Here is a 19,039-nt window from a genome sequence, read left to right as displayed (position 1 = left end):
ATGCCAGGGCCTCCAGTCACTGAAAAGGAACTCCAGATGTATTTGCCACCTTGTGCAGCATAGCAGCCGTGGGTCCTAGGGAATCCTAGGAGTTCCTTTGGCTTTGCAGGCAAGCGACTTAATCGCTAAGCCATCTCTCCAGCCTAGTTTTTTTTTTTTTAATTATTTATTTATTTGAGAGCGACAGACACAGAGAGAAAGACAGATAGAGGGAGAGAGAGAGAATGGGCGTGCCAGGGCTTCCAGCCTCTGCAAATGAACTCCAGACGCGTGAGCCCCCTTGTGCATCTGGCTAACATGAGACCTGGGGAACCGAGCCTCGAACCGGGGTCCTTAGGCTTCACAGGCAAGCGCTTAACCGCTAAGCCATCTCTCCAGCCCCCCACTTCTTTTTTTGAGGTAGGGTCTTGCTGTAGCCCAGGCTGACCTGATATTTACTAAGTAGTCTCAGAGTGGCCTTGAACCCACTATGATTCTCCTACTTCTGCCTCCTGAGTGCTGGGATTAACAGCGTGTGCCAGCACGCCCGACTTCTTCAGGTTTCTTCATGATGCTGTTGTGACTCCTGTCAGCTTAGGCAAGGCAAGGTGAGTAGCTCTTCCCAGCAAGCCAGAGTTGCAGATGGAGCAGATTCTGGCTGGTTGTGTGGTTGCTAGAAGCTCTGGGTCTCTCCTGTTTCTTTGCTGGAGCTAATAATTCCTTACCCATCTTCACTTTCCTGTAGAAGAGTATATTGTGCTATTTTTCTGCCTTTTTCCTCTCAGGCTGCTGTGGTGTGGCTACTACGCTGCCATCTTAACCTGAAGACCAATACTAGATTATTTCTTATTATTTAGTTACATATTGTGGTGGTTTGATTCAGGTGTCCCCTATAAACTTAGGTGTTCTGAATGCTAGGTTCCCAGCTGATAGAGATTTGGGAATTAATGCCTCCTGGAGGGAGTGTATTGTTGGGGGCATGCTTATGGGTGTTACAGCCAGTTTCCCCTTGCCAATGTTTGGCACACTCTCCTGTTGCTATGGTCCACCTTATGTTGGCCAGGGGGTGATGTCCACCTTCTGCTCATGTCATCATTTTCATTGCCATCAGAACTTCCCCTCGAGCCTGTAAGCCCAAATAAACATCTTTTTTTCCCACAAGACGTTGGTTGGGGGAGTTCTACCAGCAATGCAAACCTGACTGCAACACATATAATAGTACTCAGTCATTTTATTTGCTGTATTTAGTTATTCAGTGTGTGTGTGTCTGTGTGAGATCACTGGATCTCATGTAGTTCAGGCTGGTCTTGAACATACTATATATCCAAGGATGACCTTTGTGGTGGTTTGATTCAGTTGCCCCCATAAAATTAGGTGTTCTAATGCTAGGATCCCAGTTGATAGAGATTTGGGAATTAATACCTCCTGGAGGCAATGTATTGTTGGGGGTGGGCTTATGGCTGTTAAAGCCAGCTCCCCCTTGCTGGTGCTTGGCACACTCTCCTGTTGCTATTGTCCACCTTATGTTGGCCAGGGGTAATGTCCACTCATGCCATTGTTTCTCCCTGCCATTATGGAGCTTCCCCTCGAGTCTGTAAGCCAAAAATCTTTTTTCCCACTAACTGCTCTTAATTGGGTGATTTCTGTCAGCAATGCATACTAACTGCAACAATAATAGTTGGTACTGAGAGTGGTGTTGCTGCTAGATACCTGACTGTGTGTGGCTTTGGCCTTTTGGAGCTGATTTTCCAGAGGAATGTGGAAGGATTTGAAACCTTGGCCTAAGAAACGTTTTGCAATTCTGTAAGTAGAGCTTGATGGACTATTCTGGTCAGAGTTGAAAGACCTGAATGCAGTAAGAAATATGGACTGTGAGGTTTGTGAGGGTGAAAAAGAGCTTTGCTTGGACTGGACTAGAAACAGTTTGTGTGAGAGGTTTGCTGTTATGCCTGTGTCCTGAGAACTTGTGCAGGGTTGCTTTGCGTAGAAACAGACTGGTGTGAGCAGAGGGATATGGTACAGAAAGAAATGTCTAGGCCAAAACTGCTGCCAGTTCAGCTGCAATTGAGAGATTATAACCTTTGATACTGGGCCAGCTGACCTGCACTGGGACAACAGGAAGAATGTAGACTGTTTTGAAGGGGCTGAGTGCTCAAGGAGTGTCCTTTTCTTCAAAGTCCGCTTTATTCCCCCCTGGATTAACAAATTGGCATCCTACTTGCTATTATTGAGTATAAGAAATGAAGGAAAGGGAGGGCCATTGAATTTGCAATGTGGTCTTGTGTTTTGGAAACGGCCATGGGCAGTGTGAAGCAGGTTTGCTGGATGCCTGCATGGAGACTTGATGGACCCTGAGGATGAACCATGGATTGCACTGGAGACCCAGTGGAGATGCCCGGACCACGAGATAGCTGCTAAGAAAGCTGCCGGCTCCAGATGAAGTTTTCCAGGACTGTGAGTAGCCTAGCTGGAGGGGTGGAATTAGAACTCCAGAGACTTGTTGCTGGTTAGAATTATTGGACTTGGAGATTTGTCACTGACTTGAATTATTGGACTTGGAGCTAGAGTTTGATGTTTGCCCTATTTAAATCTTGTATTGGTTGAATATTTTTTTTGCTATGTCCAGTGCCATCTTTTGCAGTGTGAGTGTTTCTTCTGTGCTGTTATGGGGTTTTTTGAGGGATTTTTTTGGTTAAAAGTTCTTGGACTATGGGGAATGTATGAACATCATTAGAATTGATTAAAACTATGGGGACTTTTTAAAAATTTTATTTATGTATTTATTTATCTGAGAGCGACAGACACAGAGAGAAAGACAGATAGAGGGAGAGAGAGAGAATGGGCGTGCCAAGGCTTCCAGCCTCTGCAAACAAACTCCAGATATGTGCGCCCCCTTGTGCATCTGGCTAACGTGGGACCTGGGGAACCGAGCCTCGAACCGGGGTCCTTAGACTTCACAGGCAAGCACTTAACCGCTAAGCCATCTCTCCAGCCCCTATGGGGACTTTTAAAGTTAGATAAATGCATTGCATTTTACATCATGTATAGTTATCAGCTTATGGTGGCCAGGGGCAGAATGTGGTGGTTTGATTCAGGTGCCCTCCATTAAGTTAGGTGTTCCAACTGCTAGGTTCCCAGCTGATGGCAATTGGAATTTAAAGCCTCCTGGAGGCACTATATTGTTGGAGGTGGGCTTATGGGTGTTATAGCCAGCTCCTCCTTGCTAGTGTTTGGCACACTCCTGTTGCTATTATTCGCCCTATGTTGGCCAGGGTGTGATGTCCACCCTCTGCTCATGTCATCGTTTTCCCCTGCCATTATGGAGCTTCCTTTCGAGTCTGTAAGCCAAAATAAATCTTTTTTTCTCACGTGCTGCTCTTGGTTGGATGAGTTCTGCCAGCAATGCGAACCTGACTGCAACAACCTTGAACTAAACTTTCCACCTCAACCTCCCAAATTCTGGGATTACAGACATGTATCATTGTACCTGGTTTATGTGGTGCTGGGAAGGAATAAGCTAGGGCCAGGCAAGCACGCTACCACCAGTTACACCCCAGTCCTACAGGGTGGTGGTATTGGTGGTGGTTGTTTGTTTAGAGACAAGATCTATACATATCTATATCTATATCTATATCTATATCTATCTATATCATCTATATCTATATCTATATTCTCAGGCTGACCTGGAATTCACAATGTAGTCTCAGGGTGGCTTTGAACTCATGATGATCCTCCTTCCTCTGCCTCCCAAGTGATGGGATTAAAGGTGTGTGTCACCATGCCCAGCCTAAAAATATTTTTTTAAATTTATTTATGACAGATTGAGAGAGAGGGAAAGAGTATGGACATGCTAAGCCTCATGCTGCTGCAAATGAACTCCAGATACATTGACTACTTTGTGCATTGGCTTTACATGGGTCTAGGAGGATTGAACCAGGCTGGCAGGCTTTGTAAGCAATTACCATTAACCACTGAGCCATCTCCCTAGCCCTTTGAGATAGGGTCTTATGTAGCTCCGGTTGACCTTGAACTTGATATGTATTGAAGTATGACCTTGAATTCCTGCTTCTGCTTATGTCCCATGTACTAGGATGACAGTCATGAACCGCCATGCCTGGCTTGGAGGCCATGGGTCTATAGTGTTTCTTCAGAAAAAAATCAATTGCAGACATAATTTTTTTTTTCCAGATAGGGTCTCACTCTAGCTCAGGCTGACCTGGAATTCATTCTGTACTCTCAAGGTGACCTTGAACTCATAGTGATCCTCCTACCTCTGCCTCCTGAGTGCTGGGATTAATGGCATGCACCACCATGCCTGGCTTTTTGTTGGTTTTTTGAGGGAGGGTCTCACTCTAGGCCAGGCTGACCTGAAATTCACTATGTAGTCTCAGGGTGGCCTGGAATTTTCAGTTCACCACTATATGCACCACCATACTTGAAAATATTTTATTATTGCTATTAGTTATTATTTATCCTTAGATTTTCTGGTCAGTTCTAAATGTGCTCTGAAGCTTGAAGATTCAAACTAGACAGGTGCTTAGGAATAGAGAAATACCAATTTTCAAGTAAAGATAAACTGCATACTCCAAGCCAGAGGAAATGAACATCCTTACTAATAGCTCATTTATCATAGTTTTTGTTTTAAAGTTGGAACTGGAATGCTCTCTATAGATAACAAAAAAGGGGAAAAAAAAATATGGCGTGATGGCGTGTGCTTTTAATCTCAGCACTTGGGAGGCAGAAGTAGGAGGATCACCTTGAGTTTGAGGCCACCTGGAGAGTACATAGTGAATTCCAGGTCAGCCTGGGCTAAGGTGAGACCCTACCTCAAACAAACAAACAAACAAACAAAATAGAAAGAAAGAAAGGAAGGAAGGAAGGAAGGGAGGAAGGAAGGAAGGAAGGGAGGAAAAGAAAAAGAAATCCTAGGTTAGGGACTCACTACAAAACTCTGGGTAGTGAGTATGACAGCTGATCAGGGCCTAGATGGCTTTTTTATGGAGGTAAGTTCTTACTCTAGTCCAGGCTGGCCTTGAACTCACAGTGATCTTCCTATCTCTGCCTCCCAAATGCTGGAATTAAAGGCTTGTACAACCATGCCTGGTTCATTTTCTTTTTTGCAGCAGAATATTGATATGAAGTCTAAGGTGGCCTGGAACTAATAGTTCTCTTGCCTCCATTTCCCAAATACTGGATCACAGGCATTTATCACCACACCTGGCTGGATCTGTTTTTTTTTTTTTCCCCTGCTGTTTTACAGTTGTGTGCAAAGTGACTCTGGTGACCATGGGAGTGACCTGACTGGAGAGAGATGGTCACTATCCACTTACTTCAGTATCTTCACATGAATATCCGATTACTTGTGGACACCCAGATATCCTTTGCCTCACATATTTAAGGAGAATGGCTAAGCAGAGGGTATTGTGATTCATTTTTGAAGAAAATTGAAATCATCTATTTTTTTTGTAGGACCCGATATTTGTGGATTTGATGTCAAGAAAGTTCATGTTATTTTACATTTCAAGAATCAATATCATTCAAACAAGAAACCAATCAGATGTAAGGTAAATGTTCTTATATTCCAATGAGTAATTAACTCCCTTCCTTTCCTTTTCTTTTCCCTTCCCTTCCCCCCTCTTTATTTATTTATTTCTTTATTTATTTTTGAGGTAGCATTTCACTGTAGCCCAGGCTGACCCTGGAATTTACTATGTAGTCTCAGGGTAGCCTCAAACTCACTGTGATCCTCCTATCTCTGCCTCTGAAGTGCTGGGATTAAAGGTGTGCACCACCATGTCCAGCTCTCTCTCTTTTTATCTTACTATGTTGCCTAGCTTGGTCTCAAACCCTATGACTCAAATGATCATCCTGCCTCAGACACCCAGATATGTACCTTTGTGCCTGACTTATATTAATTTTTAAAAATATTTTATTTTTGTTTGTTTATGAGAGAGGGGGAGAGAGGTACAGAAATAGGGAAGGAGAGAGAGAGAGAATGGGCGCATCAGGGCATCCAGCCACTGCAAATGAACTCCAGATGCATGCTCCCCCTTGTCCATCTGGCTTACATGGGTCCTGGGGAATCGAACCGAGTTCCTTTTAACTGCTAAGCCATCTCTCCAGGCCTTGTTTTGTTTTTTGAGATAGGGTTTCACTCTAGTCCAGGCTGACCTGGAATGCATTATGTAGTCTCAGGGTAGCCCTGAACTCACGGTGACCCTCTTACCTCTGCCTCCCTGGAATTAAAAGTGTGCACTACCATACCCGGCTGCACATTTTTTTAAATTTATTTTTATTTATTTGGCAGAGAGAGAGAGAAAGAGGCAGATAGAGAGAGAGAATGGGTGTGCCAGGGCTTGCAGCCACTGCAAATGAACTCCAGACGCATGGGCCCCCTTGTGCATCTGGCTAATGTGGGTCCTGAGGAATCGAGCCTCGAACTAGGGTCCTTAGGCTTCACAGGCAAGCACTTGACCGCTAAGCCATCTGTCCAGCCCCCCCCCCCTTTTTTTTTGAGACAGGCTCATGTATGCCAGGTTGGCCTCAACTTTTCTGTGTAGTAAAGGATAACCTTGAATTCCTTATCTTCCCATTTCCAACTGCCAAGCACTGGGTTGATAGATATGTACCACCACACTCAGCTTACGCAGTAGTGTAGATGGAACCCCGGGCTTTGTGCATGCTAGGCAAGTGCTCTACCAACTAAGCTATAGACCCAGCCCCTTGCATTCTCTTTTTCCTGATGATGAATTTAAAGAAGGCTAGTGTGGTGGTGCTTGCCTGTAATCCCAAGGTTTGGGAGGCTTAGGTAGAAAGATTGCTATGAGTTCACAGCCAGCCTGGGCTACATAATGAGTTTTAGGATAGTCTAGGCTACAGTGAAACCCTGTCTTATAAAACAAAAATGAGGGCTGGAGAGATGGCTTAGCGGTTAAGCGCTTGCCTGTGAAGCCTAAGGACCCCGGTTCAAGGCTCGGTTCCCCAGGTCCCATGTTAGCCAGATGCACAAGGGGGCGCACGCGTCTGGAGTTTGTTTGCAGAGGCTGGAAGCCCTGGCGCGCCCATTCTCTCTCTCTCCCTCTATCTGTCTTTCTCTCTGTGTCTGTCGCTCTCAAATAAATAAATTTAAAAAAAAATTTAAAAAAAAAGCCAGGCATGGTGGCACACTTGCCTGTGAAGCCTGAGGACCCAGGTTTGATTCCCCAGTATGCATGTAAGCCAAATGTACAAGGTGGTGCATGAAATCTGGAGTTTGTTTGCAGTGTCTGGAGGCCCTGGCATGCCCATTCTCTGTCTGTCTGTCTCTATGTCTCAAAAACTAAGTAAATAAATAAAATATTTTTAAAAAGGCAACCTAGGTATGGTGGCATATACCTATAATTCCAGCACTTAAATTGGAGAGAGGAAGCCATACTAGGCTATATAGGAGTTGAAAGCCAGCCTGGACTACATGAGACTGTCTCAAAACAAAACAAAACAGAAAAGACAACAACCACAAAAGGGGGCTGGGAAGGTTGCTCAGTGGTTAAAGGTACTTGCTGCAAAGCCTGCAGGGTCTGGTTCCAATCTCCAGTACACATGGAATGCCATATGTAGAAAATGGCACATGAGACTGGAGTTTGTTTTCAGTAGGCCCTGGTGTGCCCATTCATTCTCTCTCTCTCTCTCTCTCTCTCTTGCAAGTAAATAAATAAATACAATATTTTATTTAAAAATGAAGCTGGAAGCCATTAGTGGTGGCGCATGCCTTTAATCCCAGCATTCAGGAGGCAGAGGTAGAAGGATTGCCGTGAGTTCGAGGCCACCCTGAGACTCCATAGTGAATTCCAGGTCAGCCTAGAGTGAGACCCTACCTCGAAAAACCAAAAATATATAAATAAATAAAATAATAGAAGCTGGAGTTGGGTGTGGTGGCCCACACCTTTAATCCCAGTACATGGGAGGCAGAGGTAGGAGGATAGCCATGAGCTTGAGGCTGCCCTAAGGGACCCTCCTTGTTGGGGAATATGGGTTGTGCATTGTGGGGTTGGCAATCAGTTATGGGTAAGAGGCATTGACTATGTGCATAATGACCCAACATGTGCCTTCCGCAAACTTCCCTGAGCTGTGTTGGATTCATTCTAGGTCTGCTTAAGTGGTAAGGTCTTAGGAGCCTCTGTCTCTGGATATCTGGTTTGATGGGAGTTGAGTGTTCTCTGTGTCTGTCTCCTTCACCCTTGTGTTAGTACCAAGTTCACCAAGAAAGTAGCACTCTTGCTCATTTCCCCAATTACTCTTAGTTTCAGCTGGGGCCCTTTTGAGATGTGATGGGCTGGTTCTGTTCTGAGGTGTGGCATGGTTAGGCGGACACCGTCTTGACTGGAAGTCCAGTTAAAATATTTTTTTAAGCCAGGCATGGTGGCGCACACCTTTAATCCCAGCTCTTGGGAGGCAGAGGTAGGAGGATCACTGTGAGTTCAAGGCCACCCTGAGACTATGTAGTTAATTCCACATCAGCCTAGACCAGAGTGAGACCCTACCTCGAAAAACCAAAAAATAAAATAAAAATAAAATAAAATTTTTTTTTGAAGTTAAAAATAGGGTTGGGGCGGGGTGTGGTGGCACACACCTTTAATCCCAGCACTTGGGAGGCAGAGGTAGGAGGATCACCGTGAGTTTGAGGCCACCCTGAGAATACAGAGTGAATTCCAGGTCAGCCTAGACTAGAGTGAAACCCTACCTTAAAAAAAAAAAAAAAAAAGACAAAAAAAAAAAAGGGTTGGAGGGATGGCTCAGCAGTTAAGGTGTTTGCCTGCAAAGCTAAAGGATCCAAGTTTGATTTCCCAGGACCCACATTAGCCAGATGCACAAGGGGGTGCATATGTCTGGAGTTCATTTGCAGTGGCTAGAGACTCTGGCACACCCATTCTCTCTTTCCCTGTCAAATAAATAAATAAAAATATTTTTAGCTGGGTGTGATGGCACACGCCTTTGATCCCAGCACTCGGGAGGCAGAGGTAGGAAGATCACTGTGAGTTCCAGGCCACCCTGAGACTCCATAGTGAATTCCAGGTCAGCCTGGGCTAGAGTGAAACCCTACCTCGAAAAACAAAACAAAACAAAATTTTAAAAAATGCAGAAAAGAAACATAAAACAAAATCTTATTTCATAGTGTAAATTTTAAAATTTTAAAAATATCTTATTTATTTGAGAAAGAGGTGGGTGAGAGAGAGAGAGAGAAAAAATGGTGGATAGAGAGAGACAATGGGTGTGACAGGGCCTCCAGCCAATGCAAATGAACTCCAGACATATGCACCACCCCATACACCTGGCTTACATGGGCACTGGGGAATTAAACCCACATCCTTAGGCTTCACAGGCAAGTGCCTTAACTGCTAAGCCATCTCTCCAGCCCTGCAAATTTTTTTCCCTGCAATTTTTTTTTTTTGTTTGTTTGTTTTTGTTTTTCGAGGTAGGGTCTCACTCTAGCCCAGGCTGACCTGGAATTCACTATGTAGTCTCAAGGTGACCTTGAACTCATGATGATCCTCCTACCTCTGCCTCCCGAGTGCTGGGATTAAAGGTGTGCGCCACCACGCCCGGCTAATTTTTTTAAATTTATTTTTATTTATTTGACAGAGAAGGAGGGAGGGAGGGAGGGAGAGAGAGAGAGAGAGAGAGATAATGGGCACATGCGAGGGCCTCCAGCCACTGCAAATGAACTCCAGATGCGTGTGCTCCCTTGTGCATCTGGCTAATATGGGTCCTGGGGATCAAACCTAGGTCCTTTGGCTTTGCAAACAAATGCTTTAACCACAAGCCATCCTCCAGCCTTGCAATTTTTTAAATATGAAAACACTTATTCAACACCAGTCTGGAGTTACAGAGTGAATTCCAAGTCAGCCTGGGCTAGAGTGAAACCCTGCCTTGGAGGGGGGATAATTATGTATTTATTTTTTAATTGTGCAGTGATGTTTCAGTGGTTAAGGCATTTACCTAAGGAGCTTGACAACCAGCACTCGGGAGGCAGAAGTAGGAGGATCACTGTGGGTTTGAGGCCAGACTCTGCCCAACATCTCTTTTATTATTATATTATTATACTTATTTATTTATTTGAAAAAGAGGAAAACAGGCATGTGTGTGTGTGTGTGTGTGTGTGTGTGTGTATGTATGTGTATATGTATGTATGTATAAGAGAGAGCGAGAAGAAGGTGGGTGCACCAGGGCCTCTAGCCACTACAAATGAAGTTCAGATGCATGTGCCACCTAGTGCATCTGGCTTTATGTGGGTAATGGGGACTGCAACCTGGGTCCTTAGGCTATGCAGGCAAATGCCTTTACCACTGAGCAATCTCTCCAGCCACCTCTTTGACTTTTGTGTTTTGTTTTTTCAAGGTCCACGCTGAACTGGAATTCACTATGTAGTCTCAGGCTGACCTGGAACTCACGGCTGTCCTACCTCTGCCTCCTGAGTGCTAGGATTAAAGGCATGTGCCACCATGCTCCACTCTTTGCTGCTTTTGAGATAACTTCTTATGTAGTCCATGCTGGAATCAAACACTCTGAGGAAGAGTTTGAGCTCTCAGTCCTACTGCCTGCCCCTCCCAAGTACTGGATGACAGGCATATGCTAGCCAAAATCATATTTTTAATAATTTTTGTTTATTTTTATTTATTTATTTCAGAATGACAGAAAGAGAGTGAAAGAGGCAGATAAATAGAGAATGGGCACACCGGGGCCTCCAGCCACTGCAAATGAACTCTAGATGCTTGCAGCACCTTGTACATCTATCTGTCTTACGTGGGTCCTGGGGAATTAAACCTCAAACTGGGATCCTTAGGCATAACAGGCAAACACTTAACTGTTAAGCCTTCCCTCCAGCCCCATATTTTTATTTTTTGGTTTTTTGAGGTAGGGTTTTACTCTATCCCAGGCTGACCTGGAATTCACTATGTAGTCTCAGGGTGGCCTCAAACTCATGGCAGTTCTCCTACCTCTGTCTCCCAAATACTGGGATTAAAGGCATGTGCCACCACACTCAGCTTTTTTAAACTTTTTATTTTTATTTTTTAGTTTTTTTGAGGTAGGGTCTCCCTCTAGCCCAGGCTGACCTGGAATTTACTCTGTATTTTCAGGGTGGCCTCAAACACATAGCAATCCTTCTACCTCTGCCTCCCAAGTGCTGGGATTAAAGGCATGTGCCCCCACACCTGGATTTTTAAAACTTTTTAAATTGATAACTTCTATTATTATAGACAATAAAACATAATAGTTCTCCCCGACACTTTCCCCTTTACAAATCCACTCTCTATCATACCCTCTTCCCCTCTCACTTAGTCTCTTTTATTTTGATGTCATCATCTTTTCCTACTCTTATTTCTAGTACCAGGCACTACAAGGTCATGGATACCCAGGCTATTGTGTGTCTGGAGGATTGTACTATAAACAGTCCTGCCCTTACTTTGGCTCTTTCATTCTTTGTGCCTCCTTTCCCTCAATGGACCCTGAGTCTTAGAGGGTGTGATAGAGATGTTTCATTGCTGAATACTCTTCTGTCACTTCTTCTTTGCACTGTGGTGACTTTTAGGTCATCCCATTGGTCACTGAAAAGAGAAGCTTCTCTAACCAACAGTGAGAGTAGTATTAATATATGATTATGAATGTTAAAAATAGTGCTTACAGGGCCAGGCATGGTGGCGCACACCTTTAATCCCAACACTCAGGAGGCAGAGGTAGGAGGATCACCATGAGTTCGAGGCCACCCTGAGACTACATAGTGAATTCCAGGTCAGCCTGGGCCAGAGTGAGACCCTACCTCAAAAAACCAAAAATAAATAAATAAATATAAAAATAAAAAACTCTGGGCTAATAAGATTGCTTAGTGGTTAAGGCACTTGCCTGTGAAGGCTAAGGACCATGTTCTATTCTCCAGATCCCATGTAAGCCAGTTGCAAAAGGTGACAAAGCACATATGTGCACAAGATGGTGCACATGTCTGGAGTTTGATTGCAGTGGCTGGAGGCCCGGGCATGCCAATTCTTTTGTTAAAAAAATACAAAAAACTGTAACAGCATATCTTACATTTTAATAGTTTTGATTTATGGAATTACATGTATCAATGTGAATTTAAAATTTTTAGCTAGATAATTTGTAGTGAAGGCCAGGAAGAAAATCATTTTGAATGATCTGTGGCCATATTTATTAATTGACCCAAATATATGCTATTCCTTGTGTAGAATTTAAGAATCTTAGGTTAAATAAATTTGTGAATGTCACTCTAGGAAGGGGCTACACTAGCCTGAAGACAGACTGCTGTGGTCTTAGGGCAGGCTGGGCTCAGAGTAAGACCCTGCCTGGAAGCTGGACCAGTATCTCCTCACAAGGAATTAAACCATTACAAGCCCCAGCTGCAATTCTTTCTGAGGGTGCTATGGTTGTGGTACAGGATTCCAGTCTTTTTTTAAAAATTAATTAATTAATTTACTTAAGAGGGACAGACAGAGAAGGAGGCAGAGAGAGAAGGGGCACTCCAGGGCTTCCAGCCGCTGCAAACGAACTCCAGATGCGTGCGCTCCCTTGTGCATCTGGCTAACGTGGGTCCTGGGGAATTGAGCCTCGAACCAGAGTCCTTAGGCTTCACAGGCAAGCGCTTAACCGCTAAGCCATCTCTCCAGGCCGAATTCCACTCTTTAATGAGCAAAGCAGGCCCAGACTATCTGAAGTCTGACCTCTGGTGAACCCCAATGTCATAGAGAGATAGCCAGGCCCAAAAAGAGCAAACATACACTATGATCCTTAGCAGTTAAGGCACTTGCCTGAGAAGCCTAAGGACCTAGGTTCAATTCCCCAGTACCCACGTAAGCCAGATACACATGGTCACACATGTGCCTGGAGTTTGATTGCAGTGGCTATCTATCTCTTTCTCTCTCAAATAAATAAATAAAATATTAAAAATAAAGTTTTAGCTGGGTGTGATGGTGCTTGATTTTAATCCCAGCATTTAGGAGTCAGAGGTAGGAGGATTGTCATGAGTTCGAGGCCACCCTGAGACTACATAGTGAATTCCAGGACACCTGGGCTAGAGTGAGACCCTACCTTGAAAAACCAGAAAAAAAAATTAAAATTAAAAAAAAAAAGTTAGGTGTGATGGCACATACCTTTACTCTCAGCACTCAGAAGGCAGAAGCAGGAGGATCAATGAGAATTCAAGACCACCCTGAGACTACAGAATGAATTACAGCTCAGCCTGGGCTACACTGAGACCCTACCTTAAAAAAGCCAATAAATAAATAAATAAAGTTTTAAAAGGTGACTTATACATGTAATTCCAGCATTCAAGAAGCCAAGGTAGGATTGTGATGTGTACAAGACTAGCCTGGGCTTCAGAGTAAGTTACAGAATCACTGTGAGTTTGAGGCCAGCCTGAGACTACATAGTGAATTCTAGGTTAGCCTGGGCTAGTACAAGATCCTACATTGAAAAACCAAAAATCAATAAATAAATAAGCAGGCATGGTGATGCACACCTTTAAACTCAGCACTTGAAATGCAATGGTAGGAGGTTTGGTCTGAGTTCAGGCCAGCCTAGGACTATGGAGTGAGTTACATGTCATGTCAGCCTGGGCTAGACTGAGATCATACCTCAAAGAAACAACGATAAAATAAATACATTTTTAAAAAGTGAACAGAATTCCTGAACAACAACAACAACAAGGATTATCCTTCTGCCTACGCCCCACATGCTTTAATAAAAAAGGAAACCAAGGGCTAGACAGATTGCTTAGTGGTTAAGGTGCTTGCCTGCATGCAAAGCCTTAGAATGCTTGTTCAACTCTCCATGTCCCACATAGCCAGATGCCAAAGTGGTGCAAGCACCAATGTCGCACACCTCTAGAGTTCATTCACAGTGGCTGAAAGGCCCTGGTGTGCCCATTCTCTCTCTCTCTCTCTCTCTCAAAATTAAAAATAAACAACAACAAAAAAGGAACCCAAACAACAATAGGCCCACTAGATGTGGTTGTCTATGACCCACTGCAGGCAGTGTCTATGGCCCTCTGGAGGTGGTGTCTATGACCCACTGAATGCTATGTCAATGACCCACTGGTGTGGTGTCTATGTCCCACTGGAAGTGGTGTCCCAGTCACACTGGAGCTCCTTTGCAGGCTTCACAATATTTTCCAATCTTCCAGCCTTTAAGTTGCCAGACAGTAGGCCAGGCATTCCTTCCAATGTCTCAAGCTTTCTTTTGAGGCTTTACAGCCAGGAATTCCTGACCAGCGTCCCCTTCCAGCTGGAGGTTCCCATGTCTGCATAGAAGGAAGATGACTCAGTTCCTCAGACTCCAAGCTCAAGATGCAGTCTCAAACCTGTAGATAACCCTAATCCAGTCCTTCCTTCTGCACACTTACGAAACTGTATTAGCTAGCCCAAGGGTATTGCACTATTCACCAGTCCCAGGAAACCTTTGAACAAAGATTTGGACCAGCTGCAGAATTTTTCCAGGATGATGGAGGCTGTGCAGGAACTGATTCAGCTCCAGTAGTAAGGGAGGGCCTGCATTTTATAGTCTTCCTTTGCCCCTCTGCCACTGGAAACTGAAAAATGGTAAGCTGAAACCATTGAGAGGAAGATCTCATTTGGGTCACCAATTTGTAACCAAAAGCAGATTGTTCACATCTTAGTGAGTACAAAGCTAAAATAAGCATAGCCAGGACATATGAGTGGAGAGATATTTATTACCTGCAATAAACAAGAAGAGCACAAGAGTCATTTCCACAGTGGCACTCTCCTTGAATGAGGGACCTTGGGAATTCAAGTTAATAGAGCCTATATATATTCATACAGGGGTTGGCCTATTCTGTTTTTCTATTTTTAATTTTTTGTTTATTTTTATTTATTTATTTGAGAGCGACAGACAGAGAGAGTCAGAGAAAGAGAATGGGCATGCCAGGGCCTCCAGCCGCTGCAAACACACTCCATATATGTGCACTCCCTTGTGCATCTGGCTAACGTGGATCCTGGGGAATTGAGCCTCTAACCAGGGTCCCTAGGCTTCACAAGCAAGCGCTTAACTGCTAATTCACCACTCCAGCCTGTTTTTCTATTTTTTTTAAGTTTTTTTGTTGTTAGTTTTTATTTGAGAGTGACAGAGAGAGAGAAAGGGGCAGAAAGAGAGAGAGAATGGGTGGGCCAGGGCCTCCAACCACTGCAAACGAACTCCAGACGCGTGCGCCCCCTTGTGCGTCTGTCTAACGTGGGTCCTGGGGAACCGAGCCTCGAACCGGGGTCCTTAGGCTCAACTGCTAAGCCATCTTACCAGCCCCTGTTTTTCTATTTTTTAAAAATATACTAATTACATGTATTTGAGAGAGAGAATGAGGCACAAAGAGGGACAGACAGAATGGACATGAAAGGATATCCAGCCACTACAAACAAATTCCAAACACATGTGCCACCTTGTGCATCTGGCTTACTGGGTCCTGGGAAATCAAACCTGTGCCATTTGGCTTTGCAGGCAGGAACCTTAACCGCTAAGCCATTTCTCTAGCCCATAATTTTGTTTTGGCTATTTCATTAATTTCTGCCCTAATCTTTATTATTTTTTCCTTCCACTGATTTTTGGTTTGCTTTTTCTAAGGTCTTAAGGTAAAGCATTAAGTTGTTTACTTGGGACTGTACTAATTTCTTTTTTTAAAATTTTTATTAGCATTTTCCATGATTATAAAAAAAATTCCCATGGAAATTCCCTCCCTCACCCCCCCACTTTCCCCTTTGAAATTCCATTCTCCATCATATTACCTCCCCATCTCAATCATTGTACTTACATATATACAATATCAACCTATTAAGTACCCTCCTCCCTTCCTTTCTCTTCACTTTATGTCTCCTTTTTAACTTACTGGCCTCTGCTACGAAGTATTTTCATTCTCACACAGAAGCCCAATTATCTGTAGCTAGGATCCACATATGAGAGAGAACATGTGGCGCTTGGCTTTCTGGGCCGGGGTTACCTCACTTGGTATAATCCTTTCCAGGTCCACCCATTTTTTCTGCAAATTTCATAACTTCATTTTTCTTTACTGCTGAGTAGAACTCCATTGTATAAATGTGCCACATCTTCATTATCCACTCATCAATTGAGGGACATCTAGGCTGGTTCTATTTCCCAGCTATTATAAATTGAGCAGCAATAAACATGGTTGAGCACGTACTTCTAAGGAAATGAGATGAGTCCTTAGGAAATATGCCTAGGAGTGCTATAGCTGGGTCATATGGTAGAGCAATCTTTAGCTGTTTTAGGAACCTCCACACTGTTTTCCACAATGGCTGGACCAGATTGCATTCCCACCAGCAGTGTAGAAGGGTTCCTCTTTTTCCACATCCCCGCCAACATTTATGATCATTTGTTTTCATGATGGTGGCCAATCTGACAGGAGTGAGATGGAATCTCAATGTAGTTTTAATCTGCATTCCCCTGATGCCTAGTGACGTAGAACATTTTTTTAGATGCTTATATACCATTCGTATTTCTTCCTTTGAGAATGCTCTATTTAGCTCCATAGCCCATTTTTTGATTGGCTTGTTTGATTCCTTGTTTGATTTAACTTTATGAGTTCTTTGTATATCCTAGAAATTAATCCTCTATCAGATATATAGCTGACGAAGATTTTTTCCCATTCTGTAGGTTGCCTCTTTGCTTTTTTCACTTTGTCCTTTGCAGTGCAAAATCTTTGTAATTTCATGAGGTCCAAGTGATTAATCTGGTTTTATTGCCTGAGCAGTTGGGGTTGTATTTAGAAAGTCTTTACCAAGACCAATATGTTGAAGGGTTTCCCTACTTTTTCCTCTAGCAGTTTTAGTGTTTCAGGTCTGATGTTAAGGTCTTTAATCCATTTGGAGTTAATTCTTGTGCATGGCAACAGAGAAGAATCTATTTTCATCCTTCTGCAGATATATATCCAGTTTTCCCAACACCATTTGCTGAAGAGGCTGTCTTTTCTCCAATGAATATTTTTGGCATTTTTATCAAAAATCAGGTGGCTATAGCTACTTGGGCTTACATCTGGGTCCTCTATTCTGTTCCACTGATCTACATGTCTGTTTTTGTGTCAGTACCATGCTGTTTTTGTTACTATGGCTCTGTAATATAGGTTAAAATCAGGTATGGTGATACCACCAGACTTATTTTTGTTGCTCAGTATTAGATATTCAAGGATTTTGTGACTCCAAATGAATTTTTGGATTGTTTTTTCTATTTCCATGATGATTCTTTTGGAATTTTGATAGGGATTGCATTAAATGTGTAGATTGGTTTTGGTAAGATTGCCATTTTCACAATATTGATTCTTCCAATCCAGGAACAAGGGATGTTTTTCCACTTTCTAGTGTCTTCTGCAATTTCTTTTTTTTTTTAATTTTTTTTAAAATTTATTTATTTGAGAGTGACAGACACAGAGAGAAAGACAGATAGAGGGAGAGAGAGAATGGGCGCGCCAGGGCCTCCAACCTCTGCAAACGAACTCCAGACACGTGCGCCCACTCGTGCATCTGGCTAACGTGGGACCTGGGGAACCGAGCCTCGAACCGGGGTCCTTAGGCTTCACAGGCAAGCGCTTAACCGCTAAGCCATCTCTCCAGCCCTGCAATTTCTCTCTTGAGTATTTTAAAGTTGTCATTGTAGAGATTCTTTTTTTTTTTTAATTTTTATTAACATTTTCCATGATTATAAAATATATCCCATGGTAATTCCCTCCCTCCCCACGCCCACACTTTCCCATTTGAAATTCCATTCTCAATCATATTACCTCCCCATTACAATCATTGTAATTACATATATACAATATCAACCTATTAAGTATCCTCCTCCCTTCCTTTCTCCACCCTTTATGTCTCCTTTTCAACTTACTGGCCTCTGCTACTAAGTATTTTCATTCTCACGCAGAAGCCCAGTCACCTGTAGCTAGGATCCCCATATGAGAGAGAACATGTGGCGCTTGGCTTTCTGGGCCTGGGTTACCTGACTTAGTATTATACTTTCCAGGTCCATCCATTTTTCTGCAAATTTCATAACTTCATTTTTCTTTACCGCTGAGTAGAACTCCATTGTATAAATGTACCACATCTTCATTATCCACTCATCTGTTGAGGGACATCTAGGCTGGTTCCATTTCCCAGCTATTATAAATTGAGCAGCAATAAACATGGTTGTGCATGTACTTCTAAGGAAATGAGATGAGTCCTTTGGATATATGCCTAGGAGCGCTATAGCTGGGTCATATGGTAGATCAATCTCTAGCTGCTTTAGGAACCTCCACACTGTTTTCCACAATGGCTGGACCAGATTGCATTCCCACCAGCAGTGCAGAAGGGTTCCTTTTTTTCCACATCCCCGCCAACATTTATGTTCATTTGTTTTCATGATGGTGGCCAATCTGATAGGAGTGAGATGGAATCTCAATGTAGTTTTAATCTGCATTTCCCTGATGACTAGTGACGTAGAACATTTTTTTAGGTGCTTATATGCCATTCGTATTTCTTCCTTTGAGAACTCTCTATTTAGCTCCTTAGCCCATTTTTTGATTGGCTTGTTTGATTCCTTATTAGTTAACTTTTTGAGTTCTTTGTATATCCTAGATATTAATCCTCTATCAGATATATAGCTGGCGAAGATTTTTTCCCATTCTGTATGTTGCCTCTTTGCTTTTTTCACTGTGTCCTTTGCGGTGCAAAATCTTTGTAATTTCATTAGGTCCCAGTGGTTAATCTGTGGTTTTATTGCCTGAGCAATTGGGGTTGTATTCAGAAAGTCTTTGCCAAGACCAATATGTTGAAGGGTTTCCCCCACTTTTTCCTCTAGCAGTTTCAAAGTTTCCGGTCTGATGTTAAGGTCTTTAATCCATTTGGACTTAATTCTTGTGCATGGCGAGAGAGAAGAATCTATTTTCATCCTTCTGCAGATATTTATCCAGTTTTCAAAACACCATTTGCTGAAGAGGCTGTCTCTTCTCCAATGAGTATTTTTGGCATTTTTATCGAATATCAGGTGGCTATAGCTACTTGGGCTTACATCTGGGTCCTCTATT

The 19,039-nt window shown here is 43.1% G+C and overlaps 1 protein-coding gene across 2 annotated transcripts in view; it reads left to right on the top strand.

Annotated features, from left to right (window-relative positions):
• Calr3 (calreticulin 3) overlaps positions 1-19,039 on the top strand; it is a 74,473-nt gene that overhangs the window by 23,744 nt on the left and 31,690 nt on the right. For both annotated transcript variants that reach the window (XM_045159063.1, XM_045159056.1), the window contains one exon: positions 5,449-5,543. In XM_045159063.1, coding sequence (XP_045014998.1) covers positions 5,449-5,543 — 95 coding nt within the window. The remainder of the gene's footprint in view (positions 1-5,448; positions 5,544-19,039) is intronic.

The sequence above is a fragment of the Jaculus jaculus genome, chromosome 1 (assembly GCF_020740685.1).
Source record: "Jaculus jaculus isolate mJacJac1 chromosome 1, mJacJac1.mat.Y.cur, whole genome shotgun sequence".
Classification (NCBI taxonomy): domain Eukaryota; kingdom Metazoa; phylum Chordata; class Mammalia; order Rodentia; family Dipodidae; genus Jaculus; species Jaculus jaculus.
This window is presented reverse-complemented; position numbering and strand designations above follow the sequence as displayed.